Source organism: Lynx rufus, unplaced genomic scaffold (assembly GCF_022079265.1).
Source record: "Lynx rufus isolate CCGP_SWC_20201006 ecotype Redwood Valley unplaced genomic scaffold, mLynRuf1.p SCAF_21, whole genome shotgun sequence".
Classification (NCBI taxonomy): Eukaryota; Metazoa; Chordata; class Mammalia; order Carnivora; family Felidae; genus Lynx; species Lynx rufus.
This window is the reverse complement of record NW_025814836.1, coordinates 27977228-28002737: the sequence shown is the minus strand read 5'-3', so window position 1 is coordinate 28002737 and position 25510 is coordinate 27977228. Positions and strand designations below refer to the sequence as shown.

General features: G+C 43.5%; 1 protein-coding gene across 2 annotated transcripts; it reads left to right on the top strand.

Moving 5' to 3' along the window:
* Positions 1 to 1946: 1946 nt before the first annotated feature.
* MORF4L1 (mortality factor 4 like 1) lies at positions 1947 to 25510 on the top strand. Of its 2 annotated transcripts, XM_047086641.1 has the most exons (12): positions 1947 to 2040; positions 7457 to 7503; positions 9154 to 9221; positions 14165 to 14251; positions 14678 to 14758; positions 17184 to 17209; positions 17932 to 18020; positions 19140 to 19241; positions 20348 to 20436; positions 20928 to 21100; positions 21869 to 21953; positions 24777 to 25510. In XM_047086641.1, the coding sequence occupies exons 1-12, from the start codon at positions 2001 to 2003 to the stop codon at positions 24859 to 24861; spliced, it is 972 nt and encodes a 323-aa protein (XP_046942597.1). In that variant the 5' UTR covers positions 1947 to 2000; the 3' UTR covers positions 24862 to 25510. The 2 variants fall into 2 exon arrangements, with proteins under 2 accessions (XP_046942597.1, XP_046942599.1); XM_047086643.1 differs by lacking the exon at positions 9154 to 9221 and having other exon boundaries at positions 1964 to 2040.

Below are 25510 nucleotides of genomic sequence, written 5' to 3'. Positions count from 1 at the left end.
TTTGCCCCTCATGGGATTCTGTCTGTCTCTCTCTCTTGCTCTCTCTCTGTCCCTCACTCACTTTCGCCCTCTCTCTCAAAAAAAAAAAAAATCTAAAAAAGCAAGTAAATAAAAGAGTTAAGAGATTTACCAACCAAACCCCAAATGTCATTTAATGTGTTCCGCTTTGAGAAAACAAGCCACAAGCATTCAAATATAAAAACATTTTAGGAACAAGTGAGGAAAGGTGAAGTGGGAATTACATGATTTTAGGGAATCATTGTGAATTGTGCTGTGTGTGATAATGGTATTGTGGCATGTAAGAGAATGCCTTTCTATTTTAGATGTACAGAATGAGGAAATCAGGCATGGTAGGTAACATGTTGTTCTTTCTAGTTCTTTTTTCTTAATTTTTTTCATGTTTATTTATTTTTGACAGAGACAGAGCATGAGTGGGGGAGGGGCAGAGAGAGAGAGGGAGATGCAGAATGGGAAGCAGGCTCCGGGCTCCCAGCTGTCAGCACAGAGCCCAATGTGAGATCATGACCTGAGCGGAAGTCAGATGCTCAACTGACTGAGCCATCTAGGCACCCCTTTCTAGTTCTTTATGTTTGAAAATTTCACAATATCTAAAAGAAAGTGACTTGTAACGATATTTTTATTAGGGTATACGGTAGGTAGGGTGAAATGCATCACTCCTAACTGCACAACGTGATGAATCTGTACCTATGTAAACACCATGTAGCCACACCAAAGATATAGAGCACATCCGGCATCCCCCAAAGTTCCCTCAAGCCCCCGTCCACTACCCTGATTGCTGGAAGAAATTCTGTTTGGTGTCTGGTTCCCTTTGCACAACCTGACTTCCCCCTATATTAAGACCAGGTTGCAGGGCAAGGATGCGGGAAAGCAGGCTCGCTTAACTTGCTGGTTGAAATGCAAACTGATGAGGCTTCCATAAGGATGTTTTAAATGCCCACAGCCTTTGACTTAGTAATTCTACATCTCGGGTCTTAAAAAAAACAAAAGAAAAAGAAGAAGAAAAAAAAAAACCCCAATGTGTGCAGTGGTTTAGGTGGAAAGACATACGTGTTTTTCTGTTTGTTTTTACAGTGAAAAGTTGAAAGCAACCTAAATGTCCGGCAACAGAACCAAGGTCAGATAAACTAGGGTCTGTTTATACCGAGGTACCTCCTGAGATGGACAGATGTGACTGGAGTCATCTCTAGGCCATACCGTTAAGTTTAAAAAGAAGCCACAGAACACCATGTACAGTGTGTCCACGGGGAACGAAGAACCCACAGGGATAAATGAGGGTAAGTAAGAGGATTGCTAACGGCGTGCGCTGTGTTTACACTTCCGGCTGCTGGGTCAGAGCAAGCCAAATATTCAAGTATGAGTTGTGTAGTTAACACAAAGGCAACAACCACAACTTCGCTATGAATGGAGAAGGCAGAGAGGGTGCCGGGGTGCAGGCAGCGCAGGACGCGCGCACAGATGGGGCTGTGGTCACTTGTGTTGGGGGCGGCAGGTGAGGGGCTGAGGCGGGAACAGGGCTCACATTCAACCACTGAATTACTCTGACGCAGGCGACAACAGAGGCAGCGCAAATGGAGGGCGGTGGGCAGGCTCACAAAGAGACCCCAGCCCCCGCGGGAGCCCTGACCGGAAGACCCTTCCCCCGGCCTCCCTCCCCCTCCCCCCCCCTCCCCGCCCGCGCAGCCTCCCCTCCCCGCCCGCGCAGCCTCCCCTCCCCCCTCCCCTCCGAACTACGGCTCCCGGCGTGCCCCGGGGCGGCGCGGGCGCAGCGGCGCGTGCGCGGCGTGCGGCCGTTGGCTGGGGCGGCGGCTGCGCGGTCGCGGCGCGGTGAGGTCTGCGGGCGCTGGCAAATCGGGCCCGGGATGTAGAGCTGGCGGTGCCTGACGGCGCGTCTGACGCGGAGCTGGGTGGGGTAGAGAGTAGGGGGCGGTAGTCGGGGGTGGTGGGAGAAGGAGGAGGAGGCGGCGGCGAATCACTTATAAATGGCGCCGAAACAGGACCCGAAGCCCAAATTCCAGGAGGGTGAGTCCGGGCCCCCGGGGAGAGGCGGCCGGCGGCGCGGGAGCGGCGGGCCCGGCCGGGCGGCGGGGGCTCGGGGGCTCGGGGCCGGGGGCGACGCGGGCCGCACCCGCGGGGCTGGCGGGCAGGGCTTTGTGCGGAAGGCGCATTGCGGCGGCGGGCCTCCCTCGGCGCGGGCGGGACGGCCGCGGGCGAGGCCGAGGAGCGCCGGGCGCGGCGGGGCCTGGGCGTGCCGGCCGCCCCGGGAGGGAAGCGGGCGCGGGCGGCCGCCCATTGTGGGGAGGCGGCGGGCGCGCCATGGCGGCGGCCGGGCGGTGATGTGGCGTGGGGGAGGGGACGCGGCGCTCGCGCCGAGGGACCGCGCGGCCCGGGCAGCCCCCGGCCGGCGCCCCAGCCGCCTGCTGCCGAGGGGGCTGCGCCCGGCCGCGCGGCGGGGCCTGGCCGGGCCTCGCGTCTGTGGCGGGAGAGGCGCGCTGCTGCGAAATGGCCGCTGCGAGGTGGCCGCGCCATCATGGCCGCCGGCGCCCGGCGCGGGCCGCGCGCGCAGCGCCCCCTCCCGGCGGCCGCGCGCTTCGGGGCGGGCGGTGTGGGGCGCGCAGCCGGGATCCGGGGCGGGGCGGGGCCGGAGGGGCGCGCGGGGCTTTGTGCCGCCCGCATCCTCCGGCGTGCGGGCGCGCTCCCTGTGCGGAGACCCGGTCGCGGTGCGCCCGCGGACTCCCTCCCCCCCCCCCCCCCGCCCCGAGGCTGAGTGCAGCGACGCTGGACGTGCGGGGACTCGGACCCTGGCTTCCTTTGGCTTATTAATTGGCGCTTTCTTTTCTTTTTTTTTTTTCTTTTTCTTTTTCTTTTTTTTTTTTTTTTGGTGAATACGCCTTGGCTGACGGTAGAACCAGACTTTGTTGGGAGATCTTTAGTGTTTACGGTTAACGCGTCTGTTCGCGTACATCAGAGTGGGGGCTTCACGGTAAAGTAAAACAGAAGTAACGTTTCCTAGCCGAGCAGGGACACCTTCAAAGTACCGTTCATCGCGGTCGGTGGAGCTGCGAGTCACCATAGACGTCCAGACGTCTGCCAAAAACACTTGTCGTTGCGGGGATTTTCAAACTTGTAGACCCCTTACCCCCACACCAAGCATGCTGTCACTTTACGGACTATTTGAGAAGTTATCAAGGGTATTTTTTATAAGGACTGGCTCAGTACCTGCTTTCTCCTGCCGTGAAAAGTTGCGACTACCTCCTGTGGGTTAAGGTTTATGTTTTTTTGTTCCAGATGTTTTAGGTCAGGGATTTTTAGTCTAGAAGTTAGTGGGTAGAATATAGGTCTATCTGAAAGGAAGAGGTTTTTTTTGTTGTTTTTTCTTTTTTTTTGTCCAAGTGAGATTTTGTATTTCAATTACGAATCCATCCTCCTCTTAAACCCCCCCCCCGCCCCCCTGCACAGTAGTGTTGGCAGTGCAGCGTGGAACATCTATTCAGCTGCTCAGTCAAAATTACGGTAGTTGTTGGATTAACCAAGAGTTTGCTCCATCAGTTAAGGAGGTCATGTAACATCAGAACGTGACCGTTAAAATGCTTTGATAACCATCTCAATATAATTGGTTTCCTCTGTAATACCACGTGTTTCAGGTAGTTACAAAAACATTCAGGGAAATGACCCATAGGCTTCGCCAATGGCGCAGAAGGTCCATCCCTGCTGTAGGACATGGAAGGAAGATCACTGAGGTTTGGAACAGTGGTGGCTTTCTGGAGAAAGTGCTTTAGTTCTGAACTAGAGGGAGGAGAGAGCCAGTAGGGGGATAACCACCCAGGAGAAGCCATGTGCTGCTGTAGTGCTGAATCAGACAAGAGTAGGAACCAAGGTGCCAGTAGTAAGGTTGGAAAGCTGCTCACCAGAGTGTTGGCCCTTACTTACCATCACTTTCCAGATGTGTTTTCTACTCTTGTGTTAACGCTGAATTGCTGGGCCATCTTTAAGAAGTTGTTTGGGGGCACCTGGCTGGCTCAGTCGGTTAAGCATCGGACTCGATTTCATTTCAGGTCCTGATCTCATGGCCTTGGGTTTGAGCCCCACGTCAAGCTCCGAGCTCAACATGGCTTGGAGTTCTCTCTGCCCCTCCTCTTTTGCACACACTTTCTCTTTTTTTCTAAATAAACTTTTAAATGTTGTTTATAAGATGTGTTCAGGGAATGCCTTGAAAGGAAAAAGTACTACCCTGGTGGTGGTAACAGAATTGAATTAAGACACTGGAGAAGAATTGAGCGTATGTGATGGTGGAAATATGAATTATCAGAAATAGTACTTCTTTCATGATTCCCTTAAACTTGGAGGTTTTTCTCATTTAATAATGCTCAGCATATGTTAGATAAGTGGTTTTTAAGCGTGGTGACTATTTTGTACTGGACTTGATCCTCTCTTTCAAATTCTCTTCCAGCACATGGTAAAGAAAACTGTTTAGGCCTTGTCAGGAATTCACAGGCTGGTGGTAGCTTGTTAGTGTTCCTGGTGAGCATAGACCAGTGGGAGGATGGCGCCTTGGAATCTCAACCTTGAATTTGAGAGCATTGGGTAGAATTACTTTCATCTTAGGATACTAGAACCATTAAGAGTGGAGAAAGGCTGCAAAAGCCTGATAACCATGGTTTGCTCTCTTCCCCAATTACCAGTCTTTTTCTCCAGTTTTATTATGAGAAGTAGGCCATCGGCGTTTGTTATCCTGGTGAGTCAAATGCCTCCAAGCAGGCTGCCATCCGTCAATGCACTAGTAGCTGCAGTGGAGGTCAGAAGGGCCCCAGCCCCAGTACAGTTGTCTTTGGAGGCAGCCAGGAAGACGGAGGAATAAGGCCCTTTCCACGGTGTCTTTAAAATGTACCTGAAGAGGGGCGCCTGGGTGGCTCAGTCGGTTGAGCGTCCGACTTCGGCTCAGGTCATGATCTCGCGGTCTGTGAGTTCGAGCCCCGCTTCAGGCTCTGGGCTGATGGCTCAGAGCCTGGAGCCTGCTTCCGATTCTGTGTCTCCCTCTCTCTCTGCCCCTCCCCCGTTCATGCTCTGTCTCTCTCTGTCTCAAAAATAAATAAATGTTAAAAAAAAAAAAATTAAAAATGTACCTGAAGAGTGAGGTTAGGAGACACAGGTCCAATCTTTGCTGCTGCTGTTTGTTTGCTACACCTTATTTCATGTCCCCAGGGTCTCAGTATTCAGCGGTGGCTCCACTTTGGATGGGCCGTAGCCACTGGAACACACTCCAAAGCTGGTCTAAACCCCCCTCCTTCCAGTTCCTGTTTTGGTTAATATTCCCACCAGCCTGGAAGTCAGTTTAAACTTTCTGTTTTTGCTTGGTTGTCCTTAATTTCTCACTGCTTTTGGTTCAGATCTATTTCTTCCCATGGACTGCTGGCAGAAGTCTTTGATTTGTTTCCCTATTTCCAGTCTCCATTGAAGCTCTGCACAGGCCCATCTTCTGGCACGTTCTTCAGAGGGGAACCACTGCACGGGAATTAAAGAGAACTTTGAGCAGAGTAACATTACTCAGCCTGCTCGGGAGGTTCTAATACAGGTCTCTGGTGAAGCTTGAGAATCTGTAGTTTTATTATTTTTTAAATTTATTTATTTATTTTTGAGAGAGAGCCAGCTGGGGAGTGGGGGGAAGGGAGAGGGAGAATCCCAAGCAGGCTCTGAGCTGTCGGCGCGGAGCCTGACTCAGGGCTCAGTCTCCCAAAACGTGAGATCGTGACTTGCGCCAAGGTCAAAGAGTCAACACTTAACTGACTGAGCCACCCAGGCGCCCAAAAAATCTGTAGTTTTAAAAACTCCAAGAGATTCTTGGTCAGATTTGGGAGTTCTTACAGGATAAAGTCCACACTTCATTACATGACATAGAAGGCAGGCACACCATGATCTGTTTAACATTTATTTCTACTTTTACGTGTTTATCTTGTGCTCCAGTGATAGTGAACTATTTATATTCAAATGGTAAGGAGTGTGATAGTGTCACCTTGTCATGTTTCTGTGCTGCTGTACCCATTGTTTCCTTAGTAGCTCATCGCTCCTATTGCATGTGAAGATAAAAATAGGAAATTCAGCGAATTGTTCAAAAACTATTTGCTTCCATATCTGTGTCCCCCATTGATCTGAAGGTGCTCAAACAGGTACAGGAAAGACTGGGTATAAATATGTAGAAAATGAACGTACGGATTTGCTTTAGGATAACTTTTTTTTTTTTTTTTTAACATTTAGTTTTGAGACAGCATGAGCGAAGGGGCTGAGAGAGGGAGAGAGAGAATCTCAAAGCAGACTCCACACTGTTAGCACAGAGCTGGACACAGGGCTTGAACTCATGAACCATGACTTGAGCCGAAATCAAGAGTCCGATGCTTCACCAGCTGAACCACCTGGCTGCCCCATAGTGGTCAGTTTTTGAAACTTATAAGCAGCAGTTATTTTTTAAAATAGTGAAAATCTTGGGGCGCCTGGGTGGCTCAGTCGGTTAAGTGTCCGACGTCGGCTCAGGTCATGATCTCGCGGTCTGTGAGTTCGAGCCCCGCGTCGGGCTCTGTGCTGCCAGCTCAGAGCCTGGAGCCTGTTTCAGATTCTGTGTCTCCCTCTCTTCTCTGACCCTCTCCCATTCATACTCTGTCTCTCTCTCAAAAATAAATAAACGTTAAAAAATAAAATAGTGAAAATCTTATTGCTGTCTAGTTTCTTCAAAGTTGAGCTAGTAGGTTGTTTTCGTAGTTTTAGAGCTAAAAGAGCTAACTGTGGTGGAGTACTTTTGTTACCTCTGGGTCTGATGAAGCCCAAGTAGACTGAAAATAATGTGCAAGAAATTGGTTTCTACTGTAATCAAATGTAATTTTCAGGTACTGTCAGGAATTACCTGCTTGATTTGTCTGATGAGCAGTTGGCTTCCAGGTCATCCTCTAGTCCCTTCCATTTAGTTATTCTTGCAAGTCTGAATGGTAGGTTCAACATAGAGTGTGATTTCCAAAAGTTAGAATTTTATCTGTTTTACTTGCCCAGGAAAAGGTTTGGAACCAGAGATAATAGGTAGAGCATAAGGTCCTCATTTTGGAAATATTTTAAAAGTCTTATTTTCAGACGCACATTGAAACACCCAGTCCTGCCAGTAGGTAGTTACTGTAGATTTTATTGGCTTAGTAGGTGGTAGACTATCCGATGATCCAAATAGATTGATAGTCTAATACATTGATTTTTGCTGTTTACATCACTTCCTAAGGTGTGTTCTGTTGTAGGGTACTGTTGAAGTTTGATCTGAAGTGTTTTTCTGTACGTAGCCTTACTCTTCTGGTTTTGCCAGCAATAACAGTACAGCTGTGATGGCCCTCACGTGCGACTCTTAGATACGAAGATAAATGAAAATTAACTCCTTTTTTTTTCTCTTTCTTTTTTTTTACTTTTACAGGTGAGCGAGTGCTGTGCTTTCATGGGCCTCTTCTCTATGAAGCAAAGGTATGAAACCTGTTTTCCTTTGACAAGTTAGCTAAAATTATTGGTTAGATGACTTGAGTCGTAAGAGAGTTAGTTGCTTTGTTCCAGCATTTGATTCATAGAACCCCTCGTGTTCTCTTTCTGGGTGTCTTAACTGCTTGCTGAGTGGGCCAGACAAAGCATTGCCACCTTGCCATTGTCTCAGTGACCTGCGGAAGGCCCAGTGGTTGGAGTATTTGAGGGGAGATAAAAGACAGATTTGTGGGAGCAAGTTGCATTGTGTTGTTAATGACTTGTGAGGACATCTGGCCAGTCGCTTTCATGTGTAAGTAGTTGTTGAATAAGCACTGAGGGATCTATTACGTTAAGGATAAAACCTAGTGGTAAAAATGTGAGGACATTTAACTTCTTTCTGTTGGCTCCTCTGTCAGAGTTTGAATCGCAGGGGGCTTCCTTTCCTCTGTCAGTGTCATCCCAATTGTGAAAACTGGTTTTACGTTTAGCCAGAGGTAAATGAAATAGTGAATTCCCAAGTAAAAAGTGTTTTTATTTTTAGTATTTTGTTTCTGGTAATTTTTAGCGTAGATATTTATGGTGTGACTATTTTTAATAGTGGTTTTAAAAATGGTCTGCATAGCAATACAGCCTTGTTACATGCAATTTCTGCAGCGTTCTTGGTGGGTAGTTTATGTGTGTCTGTGAAAATGGTCTTAACAATTTCGAAGTGTGTCTCCAAATAATAACCAGTTTCACTACTTTTCAGTTGTTTTGAACATATAGATGTGTGTTTTTAAAGTTCTAAAATGGCTGAATTTGGATTCATGGAGAATCCGGTCAGGAACGTCATGTGTACGTGCATAAGTCCTCGTGATGTAATCCTAATACAGTTTTAAGTAAGTTGTGAGTCCTCTTTTTTATATCCCGGAGTGTTATTTTTGTTGCATCAACTGTGGCACACTCCGCTTTTCTCCTGACAGCTGAAACTCCAGGGAACAAGTTTTAAATGGTGGTTGGAATAACTTAAATTGTCATGATTCTCTTGGTTGTCTCAGATAAAGACTTTTAATCCATGACGGAGAGTCGTCACTTTCACTTGTCATAGTTAATACCTTTAATGATTTGTTCTAATTTATTTGGCTGCTTTTAAGAAGAACATAAAATGTTTTTCATCTGTCACTTTGCTGGTTGCTGATATTTTGCAGCAAAACAGTTTGCCTTCCATAAGTTAATGGCGCTTTCTAATAATAGAAAGGCACTGTCTAGTGTACTAATAGAAGGCACTGTCTAAATAATTTTCTTTAGCTGAATTTGGTTTTTGAAATAAGTACTAGTTTATGGCTGGCTAGACTTTGAGAAAGTGCAAAAATGACTTTCATTAGCTGTTCCCAGCCCATTGAGTTAAGGGTCGGGGGATCTTTTATTACAGTTTCTCAGCTTTGCTGGGCTGACTTCCACAGATTGTGACTCTAAGGAAGCTGTAGAATGGCAATGTATGCAAGTAACCCGAGATCCTGGATGGTTTTCTGTCTGGCAGTCCTGCTCTCTTGTGCTCGTTTTGGTCCCCAAGGTTTGAGTGGAGTGTCTGAAAGATTGCATACTTGAAAATCATCCAGGTAGTTGTCGCCTTTTTCAAAAACGATTTCTGAGTGAATTTTCTCTTTTTTATTTCAGTGTGTAAAGGTTGCCATAAAGGACAAACAAGTGAAATACTTTATACATTACAGTGGTTGGAATAAAAAGTGAGTATTAGTATTAGATCTTTAAAAGCAATTGTATCTCTTAACAAGGTAGCTTGGGTCGTGTGTGTCACAAACGCATGCTGCTTTCTTTTTTTTAAATTTTTATTAAAAACATTTTTGTAACATTTTTTAAGTTGGTTTATTTATTTTGAGAAAGAGATGAAGTGCCAGTGGGGGAGGGTCAGAGAAAGGGGGAGTAGAATCCCAAGTAGGCTCCGTGCCGTCAGCACACAGCCTGGTGCGGGGCTCGAAATCATGAACCGTGAGATCGAGACCTGAGCTGAAGTCGGATGCTTAAGCAACTGAGCCATCTAGGTGCCCTGCACACCCATGCCTTTTAATTTTTGGATGGTTTTACTACATATTGAAGCAAGGGTGAAGCATTTGTGGTATGATGAAAATAATAGAAATAAGGGTACCCACCATTTCATTTTAAAGTCTTTGGATGATTTCTTGTGTTCTAGTGTAATGTCTCATCGTTAGTCAACCAACTGCTCTTTTTTTCTGGTTTTGGTTCATTTTAGGACAGCTTGAGTTTTTTTGCCTTAGCACCCACGCAGTTACATACGTATGTATGTAGTTATATTCAGAGCTAGTTGGATTATTCTGCTTGGAAAAGGAAATAGGTGGCCTCATTAGGAAGTAGTGACGAACTTGTATTCTGAATTTTGGTAACATAAATGTTGGCAGAGAGTGATTTCCTGTGGTTCACTTTTTAGAATATGGTTTAATACAGATACAGAGATTTAATTGCCTAATTAAACTTAATTTTTCACCTTGAAGAGTTAGACTTTTCTTTTAAAGGAGTGGTGTATTGATCCGTTATGGCGAGTAGACAGTGGTCACAGATTGAACGCATTCTAGAATATCAAGCCAGTGGGGAGCTCTTTTTCAGCGATGGGTCTTTCTTCTTGGGACCCACAGATACGGCACATCTAATAATTTACTCGTTTCTGATGCCTGAAATGGAATATCCTGTAATTTGTACTATGAGAGGTTTTAAATTACTTTTATTAGTGTGTTTTGTCCTTCAAAAATTGCCAGAAAGTAGTTTTTTGGGGGTTGTTTTCTGGCACCTTTGAAGGCTTTGTGTCCCTTGAGCTGTGCTCTGGTACGGAGTTCTCCGTGTGAACAGACTGTCAGGTTGGAGGATTACTCTGTTGCTATGAAAGGAGCTGTTGTCTATGACTTTTACTGGCCCTGTGACTTTGGTCTTGTTTCATGTGGTCCTTTACCAGGTGATCCAGCCCAGTTTTATTTGTTAGAAGAATTTTTTTTCACAAAATGCTGTTAGCTGAGAAGAAATACCAGACCCTTTTTTTCCATTAGGATAGTTGTAGAAAGGTGGAAATCTAAAATGTGTCAAAGTACATTCCTGACAACTTGTAATTTTTTCCCATTTAATAATTAAACTACTTCTAATAACGGCGGATGAGATTTTAAATATTGAGAAATTGGGAAAATAATGGAGAAAATGATCGTTTTGGGTTTTTTTGTTTGTTTTGAGAGAGGGACAGCATGAGTGGGGGAGGGGCAGAGAGAGAATCCCAAGCAGGCTCCGCTCTGTCAGCCCAGAGTCTGACTCTGAGAGAGCCTGACCTGAGCTGAAATCAAGAGCTGGATGCTTCAAACTCCCATGCGCCCCCAAAACTATCCTTTTGTCTTGGAGAAGTAAACTGTGATTTTTAAATGTGATTTCAGTATTAATGCTAAATTATTTCTAACATCCAGGAGAGTTTACCATATGGCTCCTAGTGTATGTTGTAGTTTCCTATTGAGAAAATGTTTAAGCTCTAGTTCAGTCTCGTAATAGACTTACTTTACACACCGATACTATGTCAACATTGGTAAGGTTGAGAGTATTACCATGTGATAAGAATCTCCATTCTCTACGGGTAATAGAATGTCGACTTTATGCATGTTACGTATAGGAAAGTTAAAGTTCATCCAGGAAATCAAAGAAAAACAAGTAGTAAATTCATGGCATAGGTTTGCCCTCATTGCCATTTAAATAATTGTTTTAGGATTTGTGTTTTAATTCTTTTATGTATAATATTTTGTATAAAATTACATGTAGATGTGTATGGCTTTAAGACTGGATTTTGAGTGGCATTTGTAGCTTATGAGAAATTGAAAGTGCCAAATGATTGTATTTCCTGATTTTATAGCTTTAAAATAATGTTTTTCCCTTTGTTACAGTTCAGTAACACAGGTAAATGATAGACTGCATAGATTTTGTTTTGCTCTTTGTAAAGCGAATTTTATATATTAATTCCTTGGAAAAAGAATTTAAAAATGGCACTCAACATTGGAGATATTTCATATCTTCATAGGTGTAAAATTGAGGATATTAATGAACAAAGGTAGATGTGTTTTTTGTAGTTGATTTGGAACATAGATAAATAGACATAATGTTGGAAAGTTTGATTTTTTTTGTGAGTAGAGAAGCCTTGAAGCCCATTTTGAAATGGGAGCAGTTATTCAGCAGCCCAGCAAGTGTGTTATGTGTGTGTGTTTTGTTTTGTTGGTTTTTTTTTTAGTGCTGTGTAAGCAGTGTCACCGGTCATTGTGATTGTGGGGGTTAGTGACAAGCTACCTTTAGAAAATTCTGAACTTGTTTAATGTTTGTGACCTATAAAAATTTCTGAGTGTTTGGCTTTCAGTTACTATCCTAGTAGTGATGTTCCTCAGAACAAAAAATGTCATTTAATTTTCCTGTGGTTCAGCAAGGGTTTTAGCTTCTGACACATAAAGGAAACGAGGATTGATTTGGTCTTTACTTTTTCATTAAATTTTTTTTTTTTAAGTAAACCCTGTGCCTACCATGGGGCTCAGACTCACAAACCTGAGATCAGGAGTCGTATGCTTTACCTACTGAGCCTGCCAGGGGCCCCTTGATTTGGTTTTTAGATCAAAGTTATTTTAGATGCATTTTTTATCAGAGGGGGAAGGGATTTGCCGGGAACTACAATGGAGTTAGGTGGTAAATAAAAATTTTCCAGCTCTGCCTAATTCAGAGAGAGTTGGAATAGATAGATGTATAAATAAAAATCAGATTCTCGTTTTGAAAATGGTTTGTAAGATTCTTTTAGAAAGTCATACAACAAAAGCCCAATCTGCAAATTGGAATTTTTACAACTTTAGTTAAGTACATACTTTTTTCACAGTAGATAACATATTTGCACAGTAGATAACATATTTCTAAATTTTCAAAAACCTTACCGGAACTCGTTGACACAGACATTTAAATATTCCATCGGTAAATAAATCTTAATAAAGCTTAAGCTAAATTCTGCACCTAGTTACTGAGATTACTTTGTACTATGCTGTCTGTATCAGAAGTGCTGTGAGGCCCAGGCGCTCTGAAAAAACTTTGAAGACACGTGAGGATATTGTAGCCCTTTTTCCTGTTCCTGAAGGAGCTCCCTCAGTACACCACCCCCTCCTGACCTCTAGGTAAATGCATGTTTTAAAGTTTTCTCTAGGAAATCATGTTGAGGATTGCTTTTTAATTATTTATTCTTCTTTTGGTTATCTTATGTAAGAGGTCAGGTGGGAAATCATTTGCTTTGGATACATCTATTTGTGTCACTAAAGGAGCTCCCTCAGCAGGAGAAAGGCACTTTGCATGAATAGTTAAGCATTCCCTAAAAAATACCTTGTTTTTGTTTTCCCCTTTGGAAAAAAACACATCAGAAATCTTGTTTTGTGGTTAAAAAGTTTTTTTTTAATATTTATTTTTGAGAGAGCGAGAGAGAGCACACATGCGCGCAAGCGGGGAAGGGGCGGGTGGTGGGGGGACAGAGGATCAGAAGCAGGCTTTGCATGGACAGCAGTGAGCCTGATGTGAGGCTCGAACTCAACAACCTCAAGACCGTGACCTGAGCCGACGTCGGACACTCAAGTGACTGAGCCCCCCAGGTGCCCCGACACTCGGACATCTTGAAGGAAGGAGCTTTTCTAATTGCCAGAATGCTTATTTAAAGAGTGGTCGGTTCTTCCTTTTGATGTTTAGGAAGCCATCTCTGGTTCTGTGCGTTCATGAGTGAGTGAAGGTTGAGGATGATGTAGTCTGATAAACCATTGTAATCATTTGATTTACAGTATTTGCTGAGTTGGTGTGGATGATATTTGTGATAGACCTGATAGATTTCTGACAGACCTTGAGTGCTTTTTATGGTTCGGACTCTGAACTGTTTTACATGTATTATTTCTCGTAACGATACTGTAAGGGTACGCACTGTTATCTCCCATTTTATAGGTGATGAAAGTGAGGCACAGCTTGTTCTGTAACTTTGCTGTTACATAGTTAGCTAAGTAGCTGATCAATTTTCCTTCTTTAAGATGGCAGCTTCTTGTGGACTCCCATGCTTCACTTTTTTTTGGAAGTTAAAATTCTTAAGATCTCTTTATTCTGTAAGGATAATTACTTAAGGACTCTTTTTTTTTTTCTCTTTAGAGACAGAGGGCGCAGGGCACAAGTAAGCCAGGGGCAGAGAGAAGGATCAGAGAGAGAAACGGGGCTCACCCAAAGTGGGATTCGAGGTCACCTGAAGCGGGGCTCGAGCTCATGAACTGTGAGATCATGACCTGAGCAGAAGTCAGATGCTTAACCGCCTGAGCCACCCAGGCGTCTCTGCTTAGGGACTCTTAATGTTAAGTGCCATACTGTACTCCTTTTAAGAAAGGATTTGAATAATCTGTTTTTGGAATCTGGCAGTTAAGGTTTAGGGTGCTGCTTTTGAGGATGTAGTTTCTTTCTCTTACAGCACAGATTTTCACTGGATTTTCATTTCAGTTGAGAACGGATTTGTAGTCCCAATTAATTAAATCTCAGAGAAATCCAGAGTCTTGCCTCTTGGATCTCTACAAGTAATTGGAGGCAGGGTCTGAATAGTAGTAAAAATGTCTTTGAATGATAATTTAACTTTTGTCTTTTACAGTTGGGACGAATGGGTTCCAGAAAGCAGAGTACTCAAGTATGTGGACACCAATCTGCAGAAACAGCGAGAACTTCAAAAAGCCAATCAGTAAGTTTGTTTTGGCAACATGAGTAGGAAGAGAAATGTCTGTATATTAGTTCTGGGAAGTGGAATGAACAGTAGAAATCCTGTGGCTTGCCTGCCAAAAAAATGATTCTTGGTATCTGTCAGCTGCCGTGTTGTGGCTTTGACTGCAATCAGAGAAGCCTTTCCTAGAAAAAAAGAAGGAGTAGCAGACCAGTCATTTCTAGTCTGTCCATAGAGTTAGGTAGGAAGCATCAGGATGTTGGAAATTTCTGTAGTTGGAAATGCACTGTGATCTTGTTGGCTCCCGGACTCTGCGGGAGTTCTACTTGGGAAGGGCACAGGGGATCTCAGTTTGAATATAAATTTCAAAATGGGATCAAGCTGGCACAATTATTTTTCCATGTAAGTACTCATTTGATGACAACTTCATTGGAATTCTCTTTGAAGGGAGCAGTATGCAGAGGGGAAGATGAGAGGCGCTGCCCCAGGGAAGAAGACCGCCGGCCTGCAGCAGAAAAGTGTTGAAGTGTAAGCAGACCTGTTTTAATTTGGCGTATCGTTATGGAAGTGATCGTTCTAGAAGTGAGCTTCAAGCTCCATATACCCATCGTCCTGTATTAGAGTTCATTGAAAATGGAACCTGGAACATTTCAACTTGAAAAATGCCAATGGGCACTCCTTTCTCAAGCGTTCAGTTGTTTGAAAATACATAATAATTACATATCCCTTAATTTCCCTTAGCAGGTTTTCTACCCTCCCCCCCTTTTGTTTTATGGTGAAATATACATAACATAAAGTTTACCTCTAACTCATTTTTAGGTGTATAGTTCAGCAGCATTGAATACACTCACTTTTTTTTTTTTAAGGAAGAGTTTATTAAAGAATTGCTTCATTAATACAAAACGTACAAACTATTAAGTGCTAAGAAATTCAGATATCTAAGTCATAGCAAAACAGGTGGCAAGTCAACATCCAGGGTCGACAGAACGCTTGGAGACTGCCACAGATTAGACTCCCATGGTTGAGAGGGCGTCTTCAGAGGTGAAGTGGGGGGGGGCCCGGTGTAACAGCTTTTCAAGTTCCCTCTCCTCATCAAGGATCATGAGAGGCACTCCATTCAAGGGGAGATGTGCAATCTGGTGCTCTGCAAGCAGGTCAAAACTCAGAATCTAAAGGATTGAAGGGAAAGAATTTTTCTATTTCAGGATAGGTGTCATCCGAGGCTGGAACAGTGCTTTTTGCTTTGACAGTCTTCTCAGTTACCTTTTTGGCAGAGAAGAGCTTAGAGAAAGGATTGCAAACAACACCAGCAGTTTATTATGTGAAATCCGTTGCATAGGTTGAGAAATTAGCTTGCTTATTAACATAAGCAAGAAAGTTGAAACAAGAATGTCAGAGTCTGTTGTTGGGATTCATTCAAGTGTAGTTTATAGATGTTACGAGTTAGGGTTAGTTGTCCGTGTTGTTTCGTTGTTTTTATGGTAGAATGAGTGGGTCAGGAATGTGTGTGTAAAAGCTCTTGGTTGCTCTTGGTCCTCACATGTTCTTTTTTTTTTTTAATTTTTTTTAACGCTTACTTTTGAGAGAGAGAGAGACAGAGTGCGAACAGGGGAGGGGCAGAGAGAGAGGGAGACACAGAATCCGAAGCAGGCGCCAGGCTCTGAGCTGTCAGTACAGAGCCGGACGCAGGGCTCAAACTCACGAACTGTGAGATCATGGCCTGAGCTGAAGTTGGACGCTTGACCGACTGAGTCACCCAGGCGCCCCGGTCCTCACATGTTCTTGACATCAATTAAGTAAAAGTTCATAGTTTAGTCTGACCCGGAAATACTGTTCAGACTGAACACAGATACTTGTGTTCCAGAAGTTAAACTTAGAGAAACAGGAAAAAACCTGTACTTTCAGATAGATGGCCAGCTTTTTGTATTTGTAACGGAACATAAGTTAATTTGAGTTGTAAAATGAACCTTTTGCTCTAAATTAGATGAGTACAGTTAATAACTTATAAATACTTAAAAAAAAATTTTTTTTAATGTTTATTTTATTTTAGAGAGAGACAGAGCACGAGTAGGGGAGGGGTAGAGAGAGAGGGAGACACAGAATCTGAAGCAGGAAGCAGGCTCCAGGCTCTGAGTGGTCAGCACAGAACCGGACGCGGGGCTCAAACTCATGAACTGCGAGGTCATGACGTGAGCCAAAGTCGGTTGCTTAACCAACTGAGCCACCCAGGTGCCCCTATAAATACTTTCTAAAGCTGTAGAAGGGTCAGCATACTCCAGTGTTAATGGTTGGGTCTCACCAGATAGAGTCCATAATCTTGGGCTTTTTGCAAACCATTTCCTTGCATTCTGTAAGTAGTTGTATGTGGAATTAAAATGAGTAGTTTACTGTCTGCCGGTTGGTAAATAAACGAGGGAAGTTGCTATTGGAGATGATGACTAAGAGGAAGGAGACATTGGTTTCAGAAGGAAAGAGCTTCTTAGGTATCAAAAAGGAAGGACTATGTACTAGGGAGAAAGAGGGTGGAACATTGTGGGCCAGTGAGGGTGGAACATACACATTTACCAGTTCACTGAACATACACATTCACCAGTTTACTGAAGTAACGGCGAATGTTGTCTTTTGGAACTTGGATTTTGTGGAACTAGTAGGGTAACATAAACAACAGTATGGTTATAATTTACATGCTGTGAGCTTATAAATTAAGAGTATAATCCTAAAAGTCTCCCGGTGTGGTTTTGGTTTATTTTTCTATTATATGGAGGGAGGTGTGAATTTAGCCAACTGTCAATGAAAATTCTTAATGTCTGAGCAGGGAAACTATATTTACAGACGATCTTCTCATCCAAGGCAGTGTTTCTCTATGAACTTAACCCTGGTAAAAGGGACTGTATGGGGGCGGGTGTACTAGCAGTAATCACATATTTTTCTTTTTTTTTCCTTCTCCTTTTAGGAAAACCAAAAAGAACAAACAGAAAAGTAAGAATATTAACTTGGTTAAAAATAATTATTTTACCTTTGTAACATTTACATTTTGAAATCAGTGTTAAGCTTTAAGAGTTAGAAAGTTTTGAGAGTAAGCTTACCATGTTTGGTGATCTCAACGATGACTCACAACAGTGTACATAGTTAGGTACATAGTAGTAGAGAGCCAACTTTGAGAATTCTTTTTACAATGGAAAAACCTTGTAAGCGTTTATTATTTTCATGTTCTTTAGTTTTAGTCATTGAGAAGATAGTATTTTTTTAATAAATGTAAGATAATGTTGCTAAATGTTACTTATTTAATTTTTTTTTTTTTTTTTTTTTTTGATGTTTATTTTTGAGAGAGAGACAGAATGCGAGTGGGTTGGGGCAGGGAGAGAGGGCGGCACAGAATCTGAAGCAGGCTGCGGGCTCCGAGCTGTCAGCACAGAGCCTGACGCGGGGCTTGAACTCACGAGCTGTGAGATCATGACTTGACCCAAAGTCGGACGCTCAACTGACTGAGCCACCCAGACGCCCCACTAAATGTTGCTTAATGCTAAATGATAGAACAATTTACAAAAGTTGTATTTTTGGTAGGACTACGATTCTTTAGATTCAGGTAACACCTGTGTAATGGAAAAATAAGAAAGAGGGTTTATCGGGAAAGTATTTTCCTTAAGAGTGTCTCCTGTATTAAGCCGAGAATCTCCTGTCCTTGTCCTGCATGTGTCTAGCACCTGGAAATGGAGATGGTGGCAGTACCAGCGAGACACCTCAGCCTCCTCGCAAGAAAAGGGCCCGAGTGGATCCTACCGTTGAGAATGTGAGTTTTTAACATTACAAATAGCATGTTAGTGTTTCTAGTCTGTGCAATAAAATAGTCAGAACTTCAGTCTTGAAAACATTGTTAACATGGTTAACTACTGTGATGAAAACATTCCTCTTTTTTGGATCAAGGATTTTTTTTTTTTTTAATACATCTTCTGTTTTACATGTAGCTCTGCATGTGTCCCTGCTGTGTATGTCCTCCCCAGCTCATCATCAAATATTCGTCTGTAAGCTCTATGTTCATGTACAGGACTAAATACTTCATTGGTATTCGACTGTATAGACTTACAAGTTCACGTTAAATGGTTTAGTATGTCCCAAGATGATTTAATAAACCCATAAAAAATGCCACAGAAGCTTTATCTAGCCTGCATATATGTGTGTGTGAATATGAGTTTAGAATTCTTAAGTGATAAAATGTCTTGTTTCTGATTTCCAAAATTAGGAATTTGGAAGTGTGGTTTTAATTTTCAACTGACAGTTATATTTCTGAAGCTGAGGTTAGGAAGCAATGGTATACTCCTAAAGAGTGTATGTTTTGAAAATAGGCAACTTCAGGCAGTTATTGAAGACTTCATTAGAAGTCAGGACACTTAATTTTATGTATAAAGAAGCAACTTTAATCTGTATGGGATAGTCCTTGGCTATTAAGAGAAGCTTCTTTTCTCCCAGCAGCTTAGCTGTAGGGATTTTTCATTTACGATTTTTGAAATGCCAACTCTGGCAGTCCATTTGAGTACTTGAACTAATTCAGGGGAGCCTGGGTGGGCTCAGTTGGTTGAGTGTCCAACTCTTGATTTCAGCTCAGGTCATGATCCCAGCCCAGGGTTGTGGGATCAAGGCCCAAGCTGGGCTTCAGATTAGGCTCCAAGCTGACAGTGCAGAGGCCGCCCTGCTTGGGATTCCCTTCCTCCCCCTCCCTCCCTCCCTCCCTCCCTTGTTCCCTTCCTCTCCTCCTGCCCCTTCTGTGTGTGCTTACTCGCTCTCTCTGTAAAATTAAAAAATATATACGTATGTACTTGGTGCCTCTAAATATTGAGAAAAACCCTGAATTTTGGTGTTGCTATTGAGCGAGAAAAGACAGATTTTTAATGCCCTTCCCTTTTCTGTTCAGGAGGAAACATTCATGAACAGAGTTGAAGTGAAAGTAAAGATTCCTGAAGAATTGAAACCGTGGCTTGTTGATGATTGGGACTTAATTACCCGGCAAAAACAGGTACCTTGAAAGCTACACAGATTGTAACCTGTAGGGTATGTTCTTGCTGATGTGGAAACAAATTTTAAGGAAAAAGTTGTATAGACTTGGCTCTTGAAGGGGTGTGATTGATGAATATTATTTTAATTCAGAGACTGAAGAGTTTGATCATCAGAAGACATGTCTTGGAAAGGATAGAAGAAATCCATGAGTTTTTAGTGAGAAGAGGTGGCAATAACTCGGTTTTGGAGCTTTCTAGGATAGGAAGCCCTGAAAACTGGTAAAGATGAAGTAGCACGTAGTTTCTGTTCTGTCACTGAAAATGGGGTGTCCTCACGTGGTGTTGCTGCTGCTGGGCTGTAGGAAGCACACAGTTCTCTGCCAAGTATTCATGGCCTCCCAGACAACCTGAGTGTTTGGCCAAGACGTGTGGTTACTAGTGGAAAGGAAATCGGGGCTTTGTGAGGTACGTGTGTCACATTGCAAGAGTGCGGTCCTAGACCTCAAGTGGAGAACTTCATAGGACAGATGCACCAAGTACTTAGAATGAACAGCATGGGCGGGAGTGGGGATGTGAAGATTTGGGGATAAGGAGACTTACGAGACCTCCATCGTATACAAATGTGGACTCCGTTTGGTTCTTGATTCGGTTCTGGAGCTGAACTACTGCGTTCAAACCTTGGCTTTACCACTTAGAGTGTGGACAAGTTACTCGGCCTCGGTAGGTCTCTGCCTCACACTAAAGATGTGAGCACGACCTCAGAGTTCACGTATGCTTCAAGCGGGGTGTGGCACATGGTACACACAGGGTACATAATGACGGTGTCTTGGAGGTGCATTTCTGCATGGTGCATTCCCTCCGTAGTGAATGGTGTGTGTGTGTCCGACAGGTGCCAGTCTTTAGAGCTGTGGTGTCCAGTACGGCAGCTGCTGGTCACATTTCGCTCCTTCCTTGAAATTAATAAAAATTTTTAGTTCCTTAGCCACATTACCCATGTTTTAAGGGCTGGAGAGTGCCATTTCCTGTTTTGTAATACTGTTAGGTGGTCTTTTATTGCCTTAAGACTTTTCCTTCGTAATTTTTCTGTAAAAAGAACACTAGTATTCAGGTGTATTTTTTTTCACAGCTGTTTTATCTTCCTGCCAAGAAGAACGTGGATTCCATTCTAGAGGATTATGCAAATTACAAGAAATCTCGAGGAAACACAGATAATAAGTAAGAATATACAAATCTTTCAAGTGCATAGAAAGACATTTTAAGTATTCTTCTTTCCAAATCTTAATCTTTTGAAGTGTCCACTTCCTCTAAATGCCATCAGAAACTAGCAAAATAGAATTCCATTGGTTTGACCTGGAGTTTGGTTGGCAGACTTTTTCCTTAAAGGGCAGATGGTAAACATTTAGGTAAAAGTGAAGCTATTGTGTGTTAAGTGCATAATATAATCATTTAAAATACAGTTGTTTGAAAATGTAAAAGCCATTCTCAGCCTGAAGGCTGTGGTTTACTTAGCACTGGTTTATTTTTGGAATTGATTTCTCTTGTGCTTTTGTTTAAATCTCTTGTTTAAAAAAACCTGTTGGGTAAAAATTCATCGTCATTAGTTCAGCCTTCAACTCTGGTCCCTTGCTCTTGTATGGGTTGAATTAATCCCCATTTCTCAGTTGTCCGTGACCTGCTTTGCAAGTACACATTTCTGTCTTTGTCAGGGAGTACGCTGTGAATGAGGTGGTGGCCGGCATAAAGGAGTACTTCAATGTGATGCTGGGGACTCAGCTGCTCTACAAATTTGAGAGGCCGCAGTACGCGGAGATTCTCGCAGACCACCCAGACGCGCCCATGTCCCAGGTGTACGGGGCGCCACATCTACTGAGATTGTTTGGTAATGTGCCATTGAGAAAAAAACTTTTTTCTTTGGGTTTTTGATATTTTTGTCTTTCCTAATTAATCTGAAGGGGTTACAGAAAATAACATTCTAAAATACTCCATTTCAATTTGAGCTTTTTATTGAAAATGTTATCTAAATCTGTTTGAAAGTTAGCATCTCTGAGACCATGTATTTTATTTTATTTTATTTTATTTTATTTTATTTTATTTTATTTTATTTTATTTTTTAATTTTTTTTTTTTCAACGTTTATTTATTTTTGGGACAGAGAGAGACAGAGCATGAACGGGGGAGGGGCAGAGAGAGAGGGAGACACAGAATCGGAAACGGGCTCCAGGCTCTGAGCTGTCAGCCCAGAGCCCGACGCGGGGCTCGAACTCCCGGACCGCGAGATCGTGACCTGGCTGAAGTCGGACGCTTAACCGACTGCGCCACCCAGGCGCCCCGAGACCATGTATTTTAAAAGAATCTGTGATGGGGATGCCTGGGGGGCTCAGTCGGTTGAGTGTCCGACTTCGGCTCAAGTCCTGATCTCGCGGTTTGTGGGTCTGGGCCCCGCGTCGGGCTCTGTGCTGACAGCTCGGAGCCTGGAACCTGCTTCCGATTCTGTGTCTCCCTCTCTCTGCCCCTCCCCTACTCGTGCTCTGTCTCTCAAAATAAATGTTAAAAAAAAATTCAAAAGAATCTGATGATTGTGTTTGGTCACGTAATGCCCGTGGTGCTCCCTTGGATGTAATTTTGACTACATTATTTTATCTCCACAGTGCGAATTGGAGCCATGTTGGCCTATACTCCTCTGGACGAGAAGAGTCTTGCATTGTTGCTGAATTACCTTCATGATTTCCTAAAGTAAGTGTAACAGTATGCCTGAAATTGGAAACATGAATTAGTACAGTGCCCTGAAACTGGCTCTGACCTGTCAGCACTGTAGATCATAGCATGTGGGAAGACGTGAGTAAACGGGACAGAGCGGTCGGTACAGGAGTGAGTAGAGATGTCAGTGGGACACGAATGCGATGTGGACCACCGCGCATGGTGGAGCAGCGCCTTGGAGCCGTTGGGGAAAGACGGGGACCACTGGCTAGTGTTCTGGAAGGAAACCATCAGATCCACACTTTCTGTCAGGCAGTGAAATTCTAGATGAATCACAAGTTTAAATTTAACATTGAAACTATTAAAATCAAGAAGAGTGGTAATATTTTTGTTATTTTTATAGTGAGAAAAGTCTTTGTAAATAGTAAAATCAGGGGGTTTGGCTGGCTCAGTCGGTTAAGCGTCTGACGCTTGATCTCAGCTCAGGTCACGATCCCAGGGTCATCCAGGGTTGGGAGTTGGAGCCCCGCGTCATTGGGCTCTGTGCTGACAGTGTGGAGCCTGCTTGAGATTCTCGCTCTCCCTCTCTCCCCCACTTCCCAGCTTGGACACCCATGTTCTCTGTCTCTGTCTGTCTCTCTCAAAAGAAATAAACTTTAACAAAACAAAACAAATATTAAACTCTATATAGGAGGGGCACCTGGGTGGCTCAGTTGGTTGAGCATCCAACTTCGGCTCAGGTCATGATCTCATAGTTCATGAGTTCGAACCCTGCGTCGGGCTCTGTGCTGACAGCCTGGGGCCTGGAGCCTGCTTCGGATTCTGTGTCTCCCTCCCTCTCTGTTCCTCCCCTGCTCACACTCTGTCTGTCTCTCAAGGATAAATAAAGATTAAAAAAAAATTTCTTTTAACTCAATATAGGAAATAATTTATGTAAAAAGTTAAAATTCTGTGATAAAGTAACACACGAAGAAGAATTTTTAATAAAGATGATCAGACCAGTGAAAAGTAGGACATTGGGGTTTCACAGAACTGGCAGTACGGGGGGCTGTCAGAAATGTGCGTTCAGTGTCCGACGATCCAGATAGCTGTGTCTCAGTGGCTACGATTGAACGTACTGAGGAAAGGGGCCGTCCTGGTTTCTTCACCTTTTTAGAGGGCATTTTGGCAGTGCCTGTTGAAAGTTCAAGTGGGAACTTAGCTGGTAGAAATGCTTAAGTGCACAAAGATTTCCAAATACATGAGGATTTAAAATGTATGTGTGTAACAAAAATTTTTAAATGTTTGCTTATTTTGAGAGCGCGTGAGCAGTGGAGGGGCAGAGAGAGAGGGAGAGAGGGAGTCCAAGCAGGCTCCGGACTGCAGGTGCGGAACCCGATGAAGGGGTCAAAGCCAGGAACCGTGACATCATGTGTGACCTGAGCTGAGATCAAGAGTCAGATGCTTAACTGATTGAGCCACCCAGGCGCCCCTAGACTCTGTGCGTATAATAACGAAGAATGCTAAACAGCCAAACTGCTGTTGAAGGCATGTCGGTCCGATCAGGGAAGATTCCCATGTCGTGTCCACTTAGAAAATCAAGTTGCTCTGAAGAGTATATGTGTGGTACGATTCTCGTTCATGGAGAAACATCCTTAGTGTTTGGAAAAGACCTAGAAAAGTGTGGATCATACCAAAAAGTGGGTTATTTCTTGGGCGTAGTTTTGGGAGGGAAGGTCACGTATTTCTGTATTTGAATTTTCTTAAAATGATACCACGTATTTTGTAATTCTAAAACCGCAGCACATGCTTGCAAATCTACAGTCCTTGCTCTACTAGTGAGACGTAGAGTCCTCTCTTTGCCTCGGTTTCTTTGTGAAATAAACGTACTATTTACGTGATACTTCATTTCAGGTCCCTTTGATTTTTATGGTGTTCATTTCCAATTTAAACCCGAAAGTGTCACTTTCTGAATCTGTATTTAATGTAACGAATTTCAAAGAGCTAAGGAAAACATCTAGACGTTCTTTTTTCTTTTAATGTTTATTTTTGGAGGGGGTAGGGTGGAGGAGGGGCGGGGGGGGGGGGGACACAGTCTGAAGCAACTCCAGGCTCTGAGCTGGCCGCACAGAGCCCAGCGTAGGGCTCAAACTCACGAACTGTGAGATCATGATCTGAGCGGAAGTCAGACACTTAACCCACTGAGCCACCCAGGCGCCCCTAGATGTTGTTTTAGGATACATTTGTGGGGCGCCTGGGTGGCTCAGTGGGTTAAGCATCTGACTCTTGATTTTAGCTCAGGTCGTGATCTCCCGATTCAGGAGTTTGAGCCCCACATCAGGCTTTGTGCTGACGGCACGGAGCCTGCTTGGGATTTTCTCTCTCTCTCTCTCTCTCTCTCTCTCTCTCTCTCTCTCTCTCTCTCCCCCTCTCTCCCCCCCTCCCTCTCTCCCTCTCTCTCTCCCTCTCTCCCTCTCTCCCTCTCTCCCTCTCTCCCTCTCTCCCTCTCCCCCCCTCTCCCCCTCTCCCTTTCCCCCCGCCCCCCCCCTCCCGTACGCTCACTTCTCACTTTCAATAAATAAACTTTAAAAAAAAAAAAAAGGGTACAACATTTGTTTTGAGAAGATAGTCCAAGCTGTCAAGTTGGTATTCTGAAGACACCCAGCTATTCCTGTTTTGAAATGGGGGAGCAACTCTGGACCTTTATGCATTGTTGTTTGGTCCATAACCCTGACTGAGTTGTAACTCTGGTTTCACTGTGAGGTTGCCATTATTTTAGTGTATTTTAAGAGAAATTGTTTTGTGCAGCTCTGTGCCTTGATTTGGATCAAGGTGTACGATTCTTTGTCGTCTTCGTAATGAATAATGTTTTATTTTTAGATACCTGGCAAAGAATTCTGCAACCTTGTTTAGTGCCAGCGATTATGAAGTCGCCCCGCCTGAGTACCATCGGAAAGCCGTGTGAGGCAAGGCGCTGACGCTGTTTGGATTTCTGTAAACACAGTTTTGTTTAGTCCTCCTCTTGTACAAATGATGTACTTTGCAAATGTTAGTGTATAACAGAATTGATGTTTGTTTTCTGTTTGATCTTAAACAGAGAAAATAAAAGGGGTTATAGCTCCTTTTTTCTTTTCTTTTTTTTTCATTTCAAAGTCGCTACCAGTGTATTCAGTGATGGACGACGAGAGACATACTGTAGAGTGTTTTATTGCCTAGTCGACAAAGCTGCTTTTGAATGCTGGTGGTTCTATCCCTTTGACACTCCGCACTTTTATAATATGTGTTAATGCTGTATGACAAACTGCTCTGATTCCTAGTGCCAAAGGTTCGATTCAGTGTATATACCTGAACACGCTCATCCGTCTGTGCTCCTTTTTTTATGGTGCTTAAAGTAAAGAGCCCATCCTACAGGCCGTCCATGCTGTTCCTTAGGCATCGTCCCTTTGCTCCGATTGTTGAAGAATGGTGGCTTGTTTCATGGTTTTGTATTTGTGTCTAATGCACGTGTTAACATGATAGACGCAATGCGTTGTGTAGCTACAGTTTTCTGGAAAAGCCAATCTTTTAGGAATTGTTTTTCAGATCTTCAATAAATTTTTTCTTTAAATTTCAAA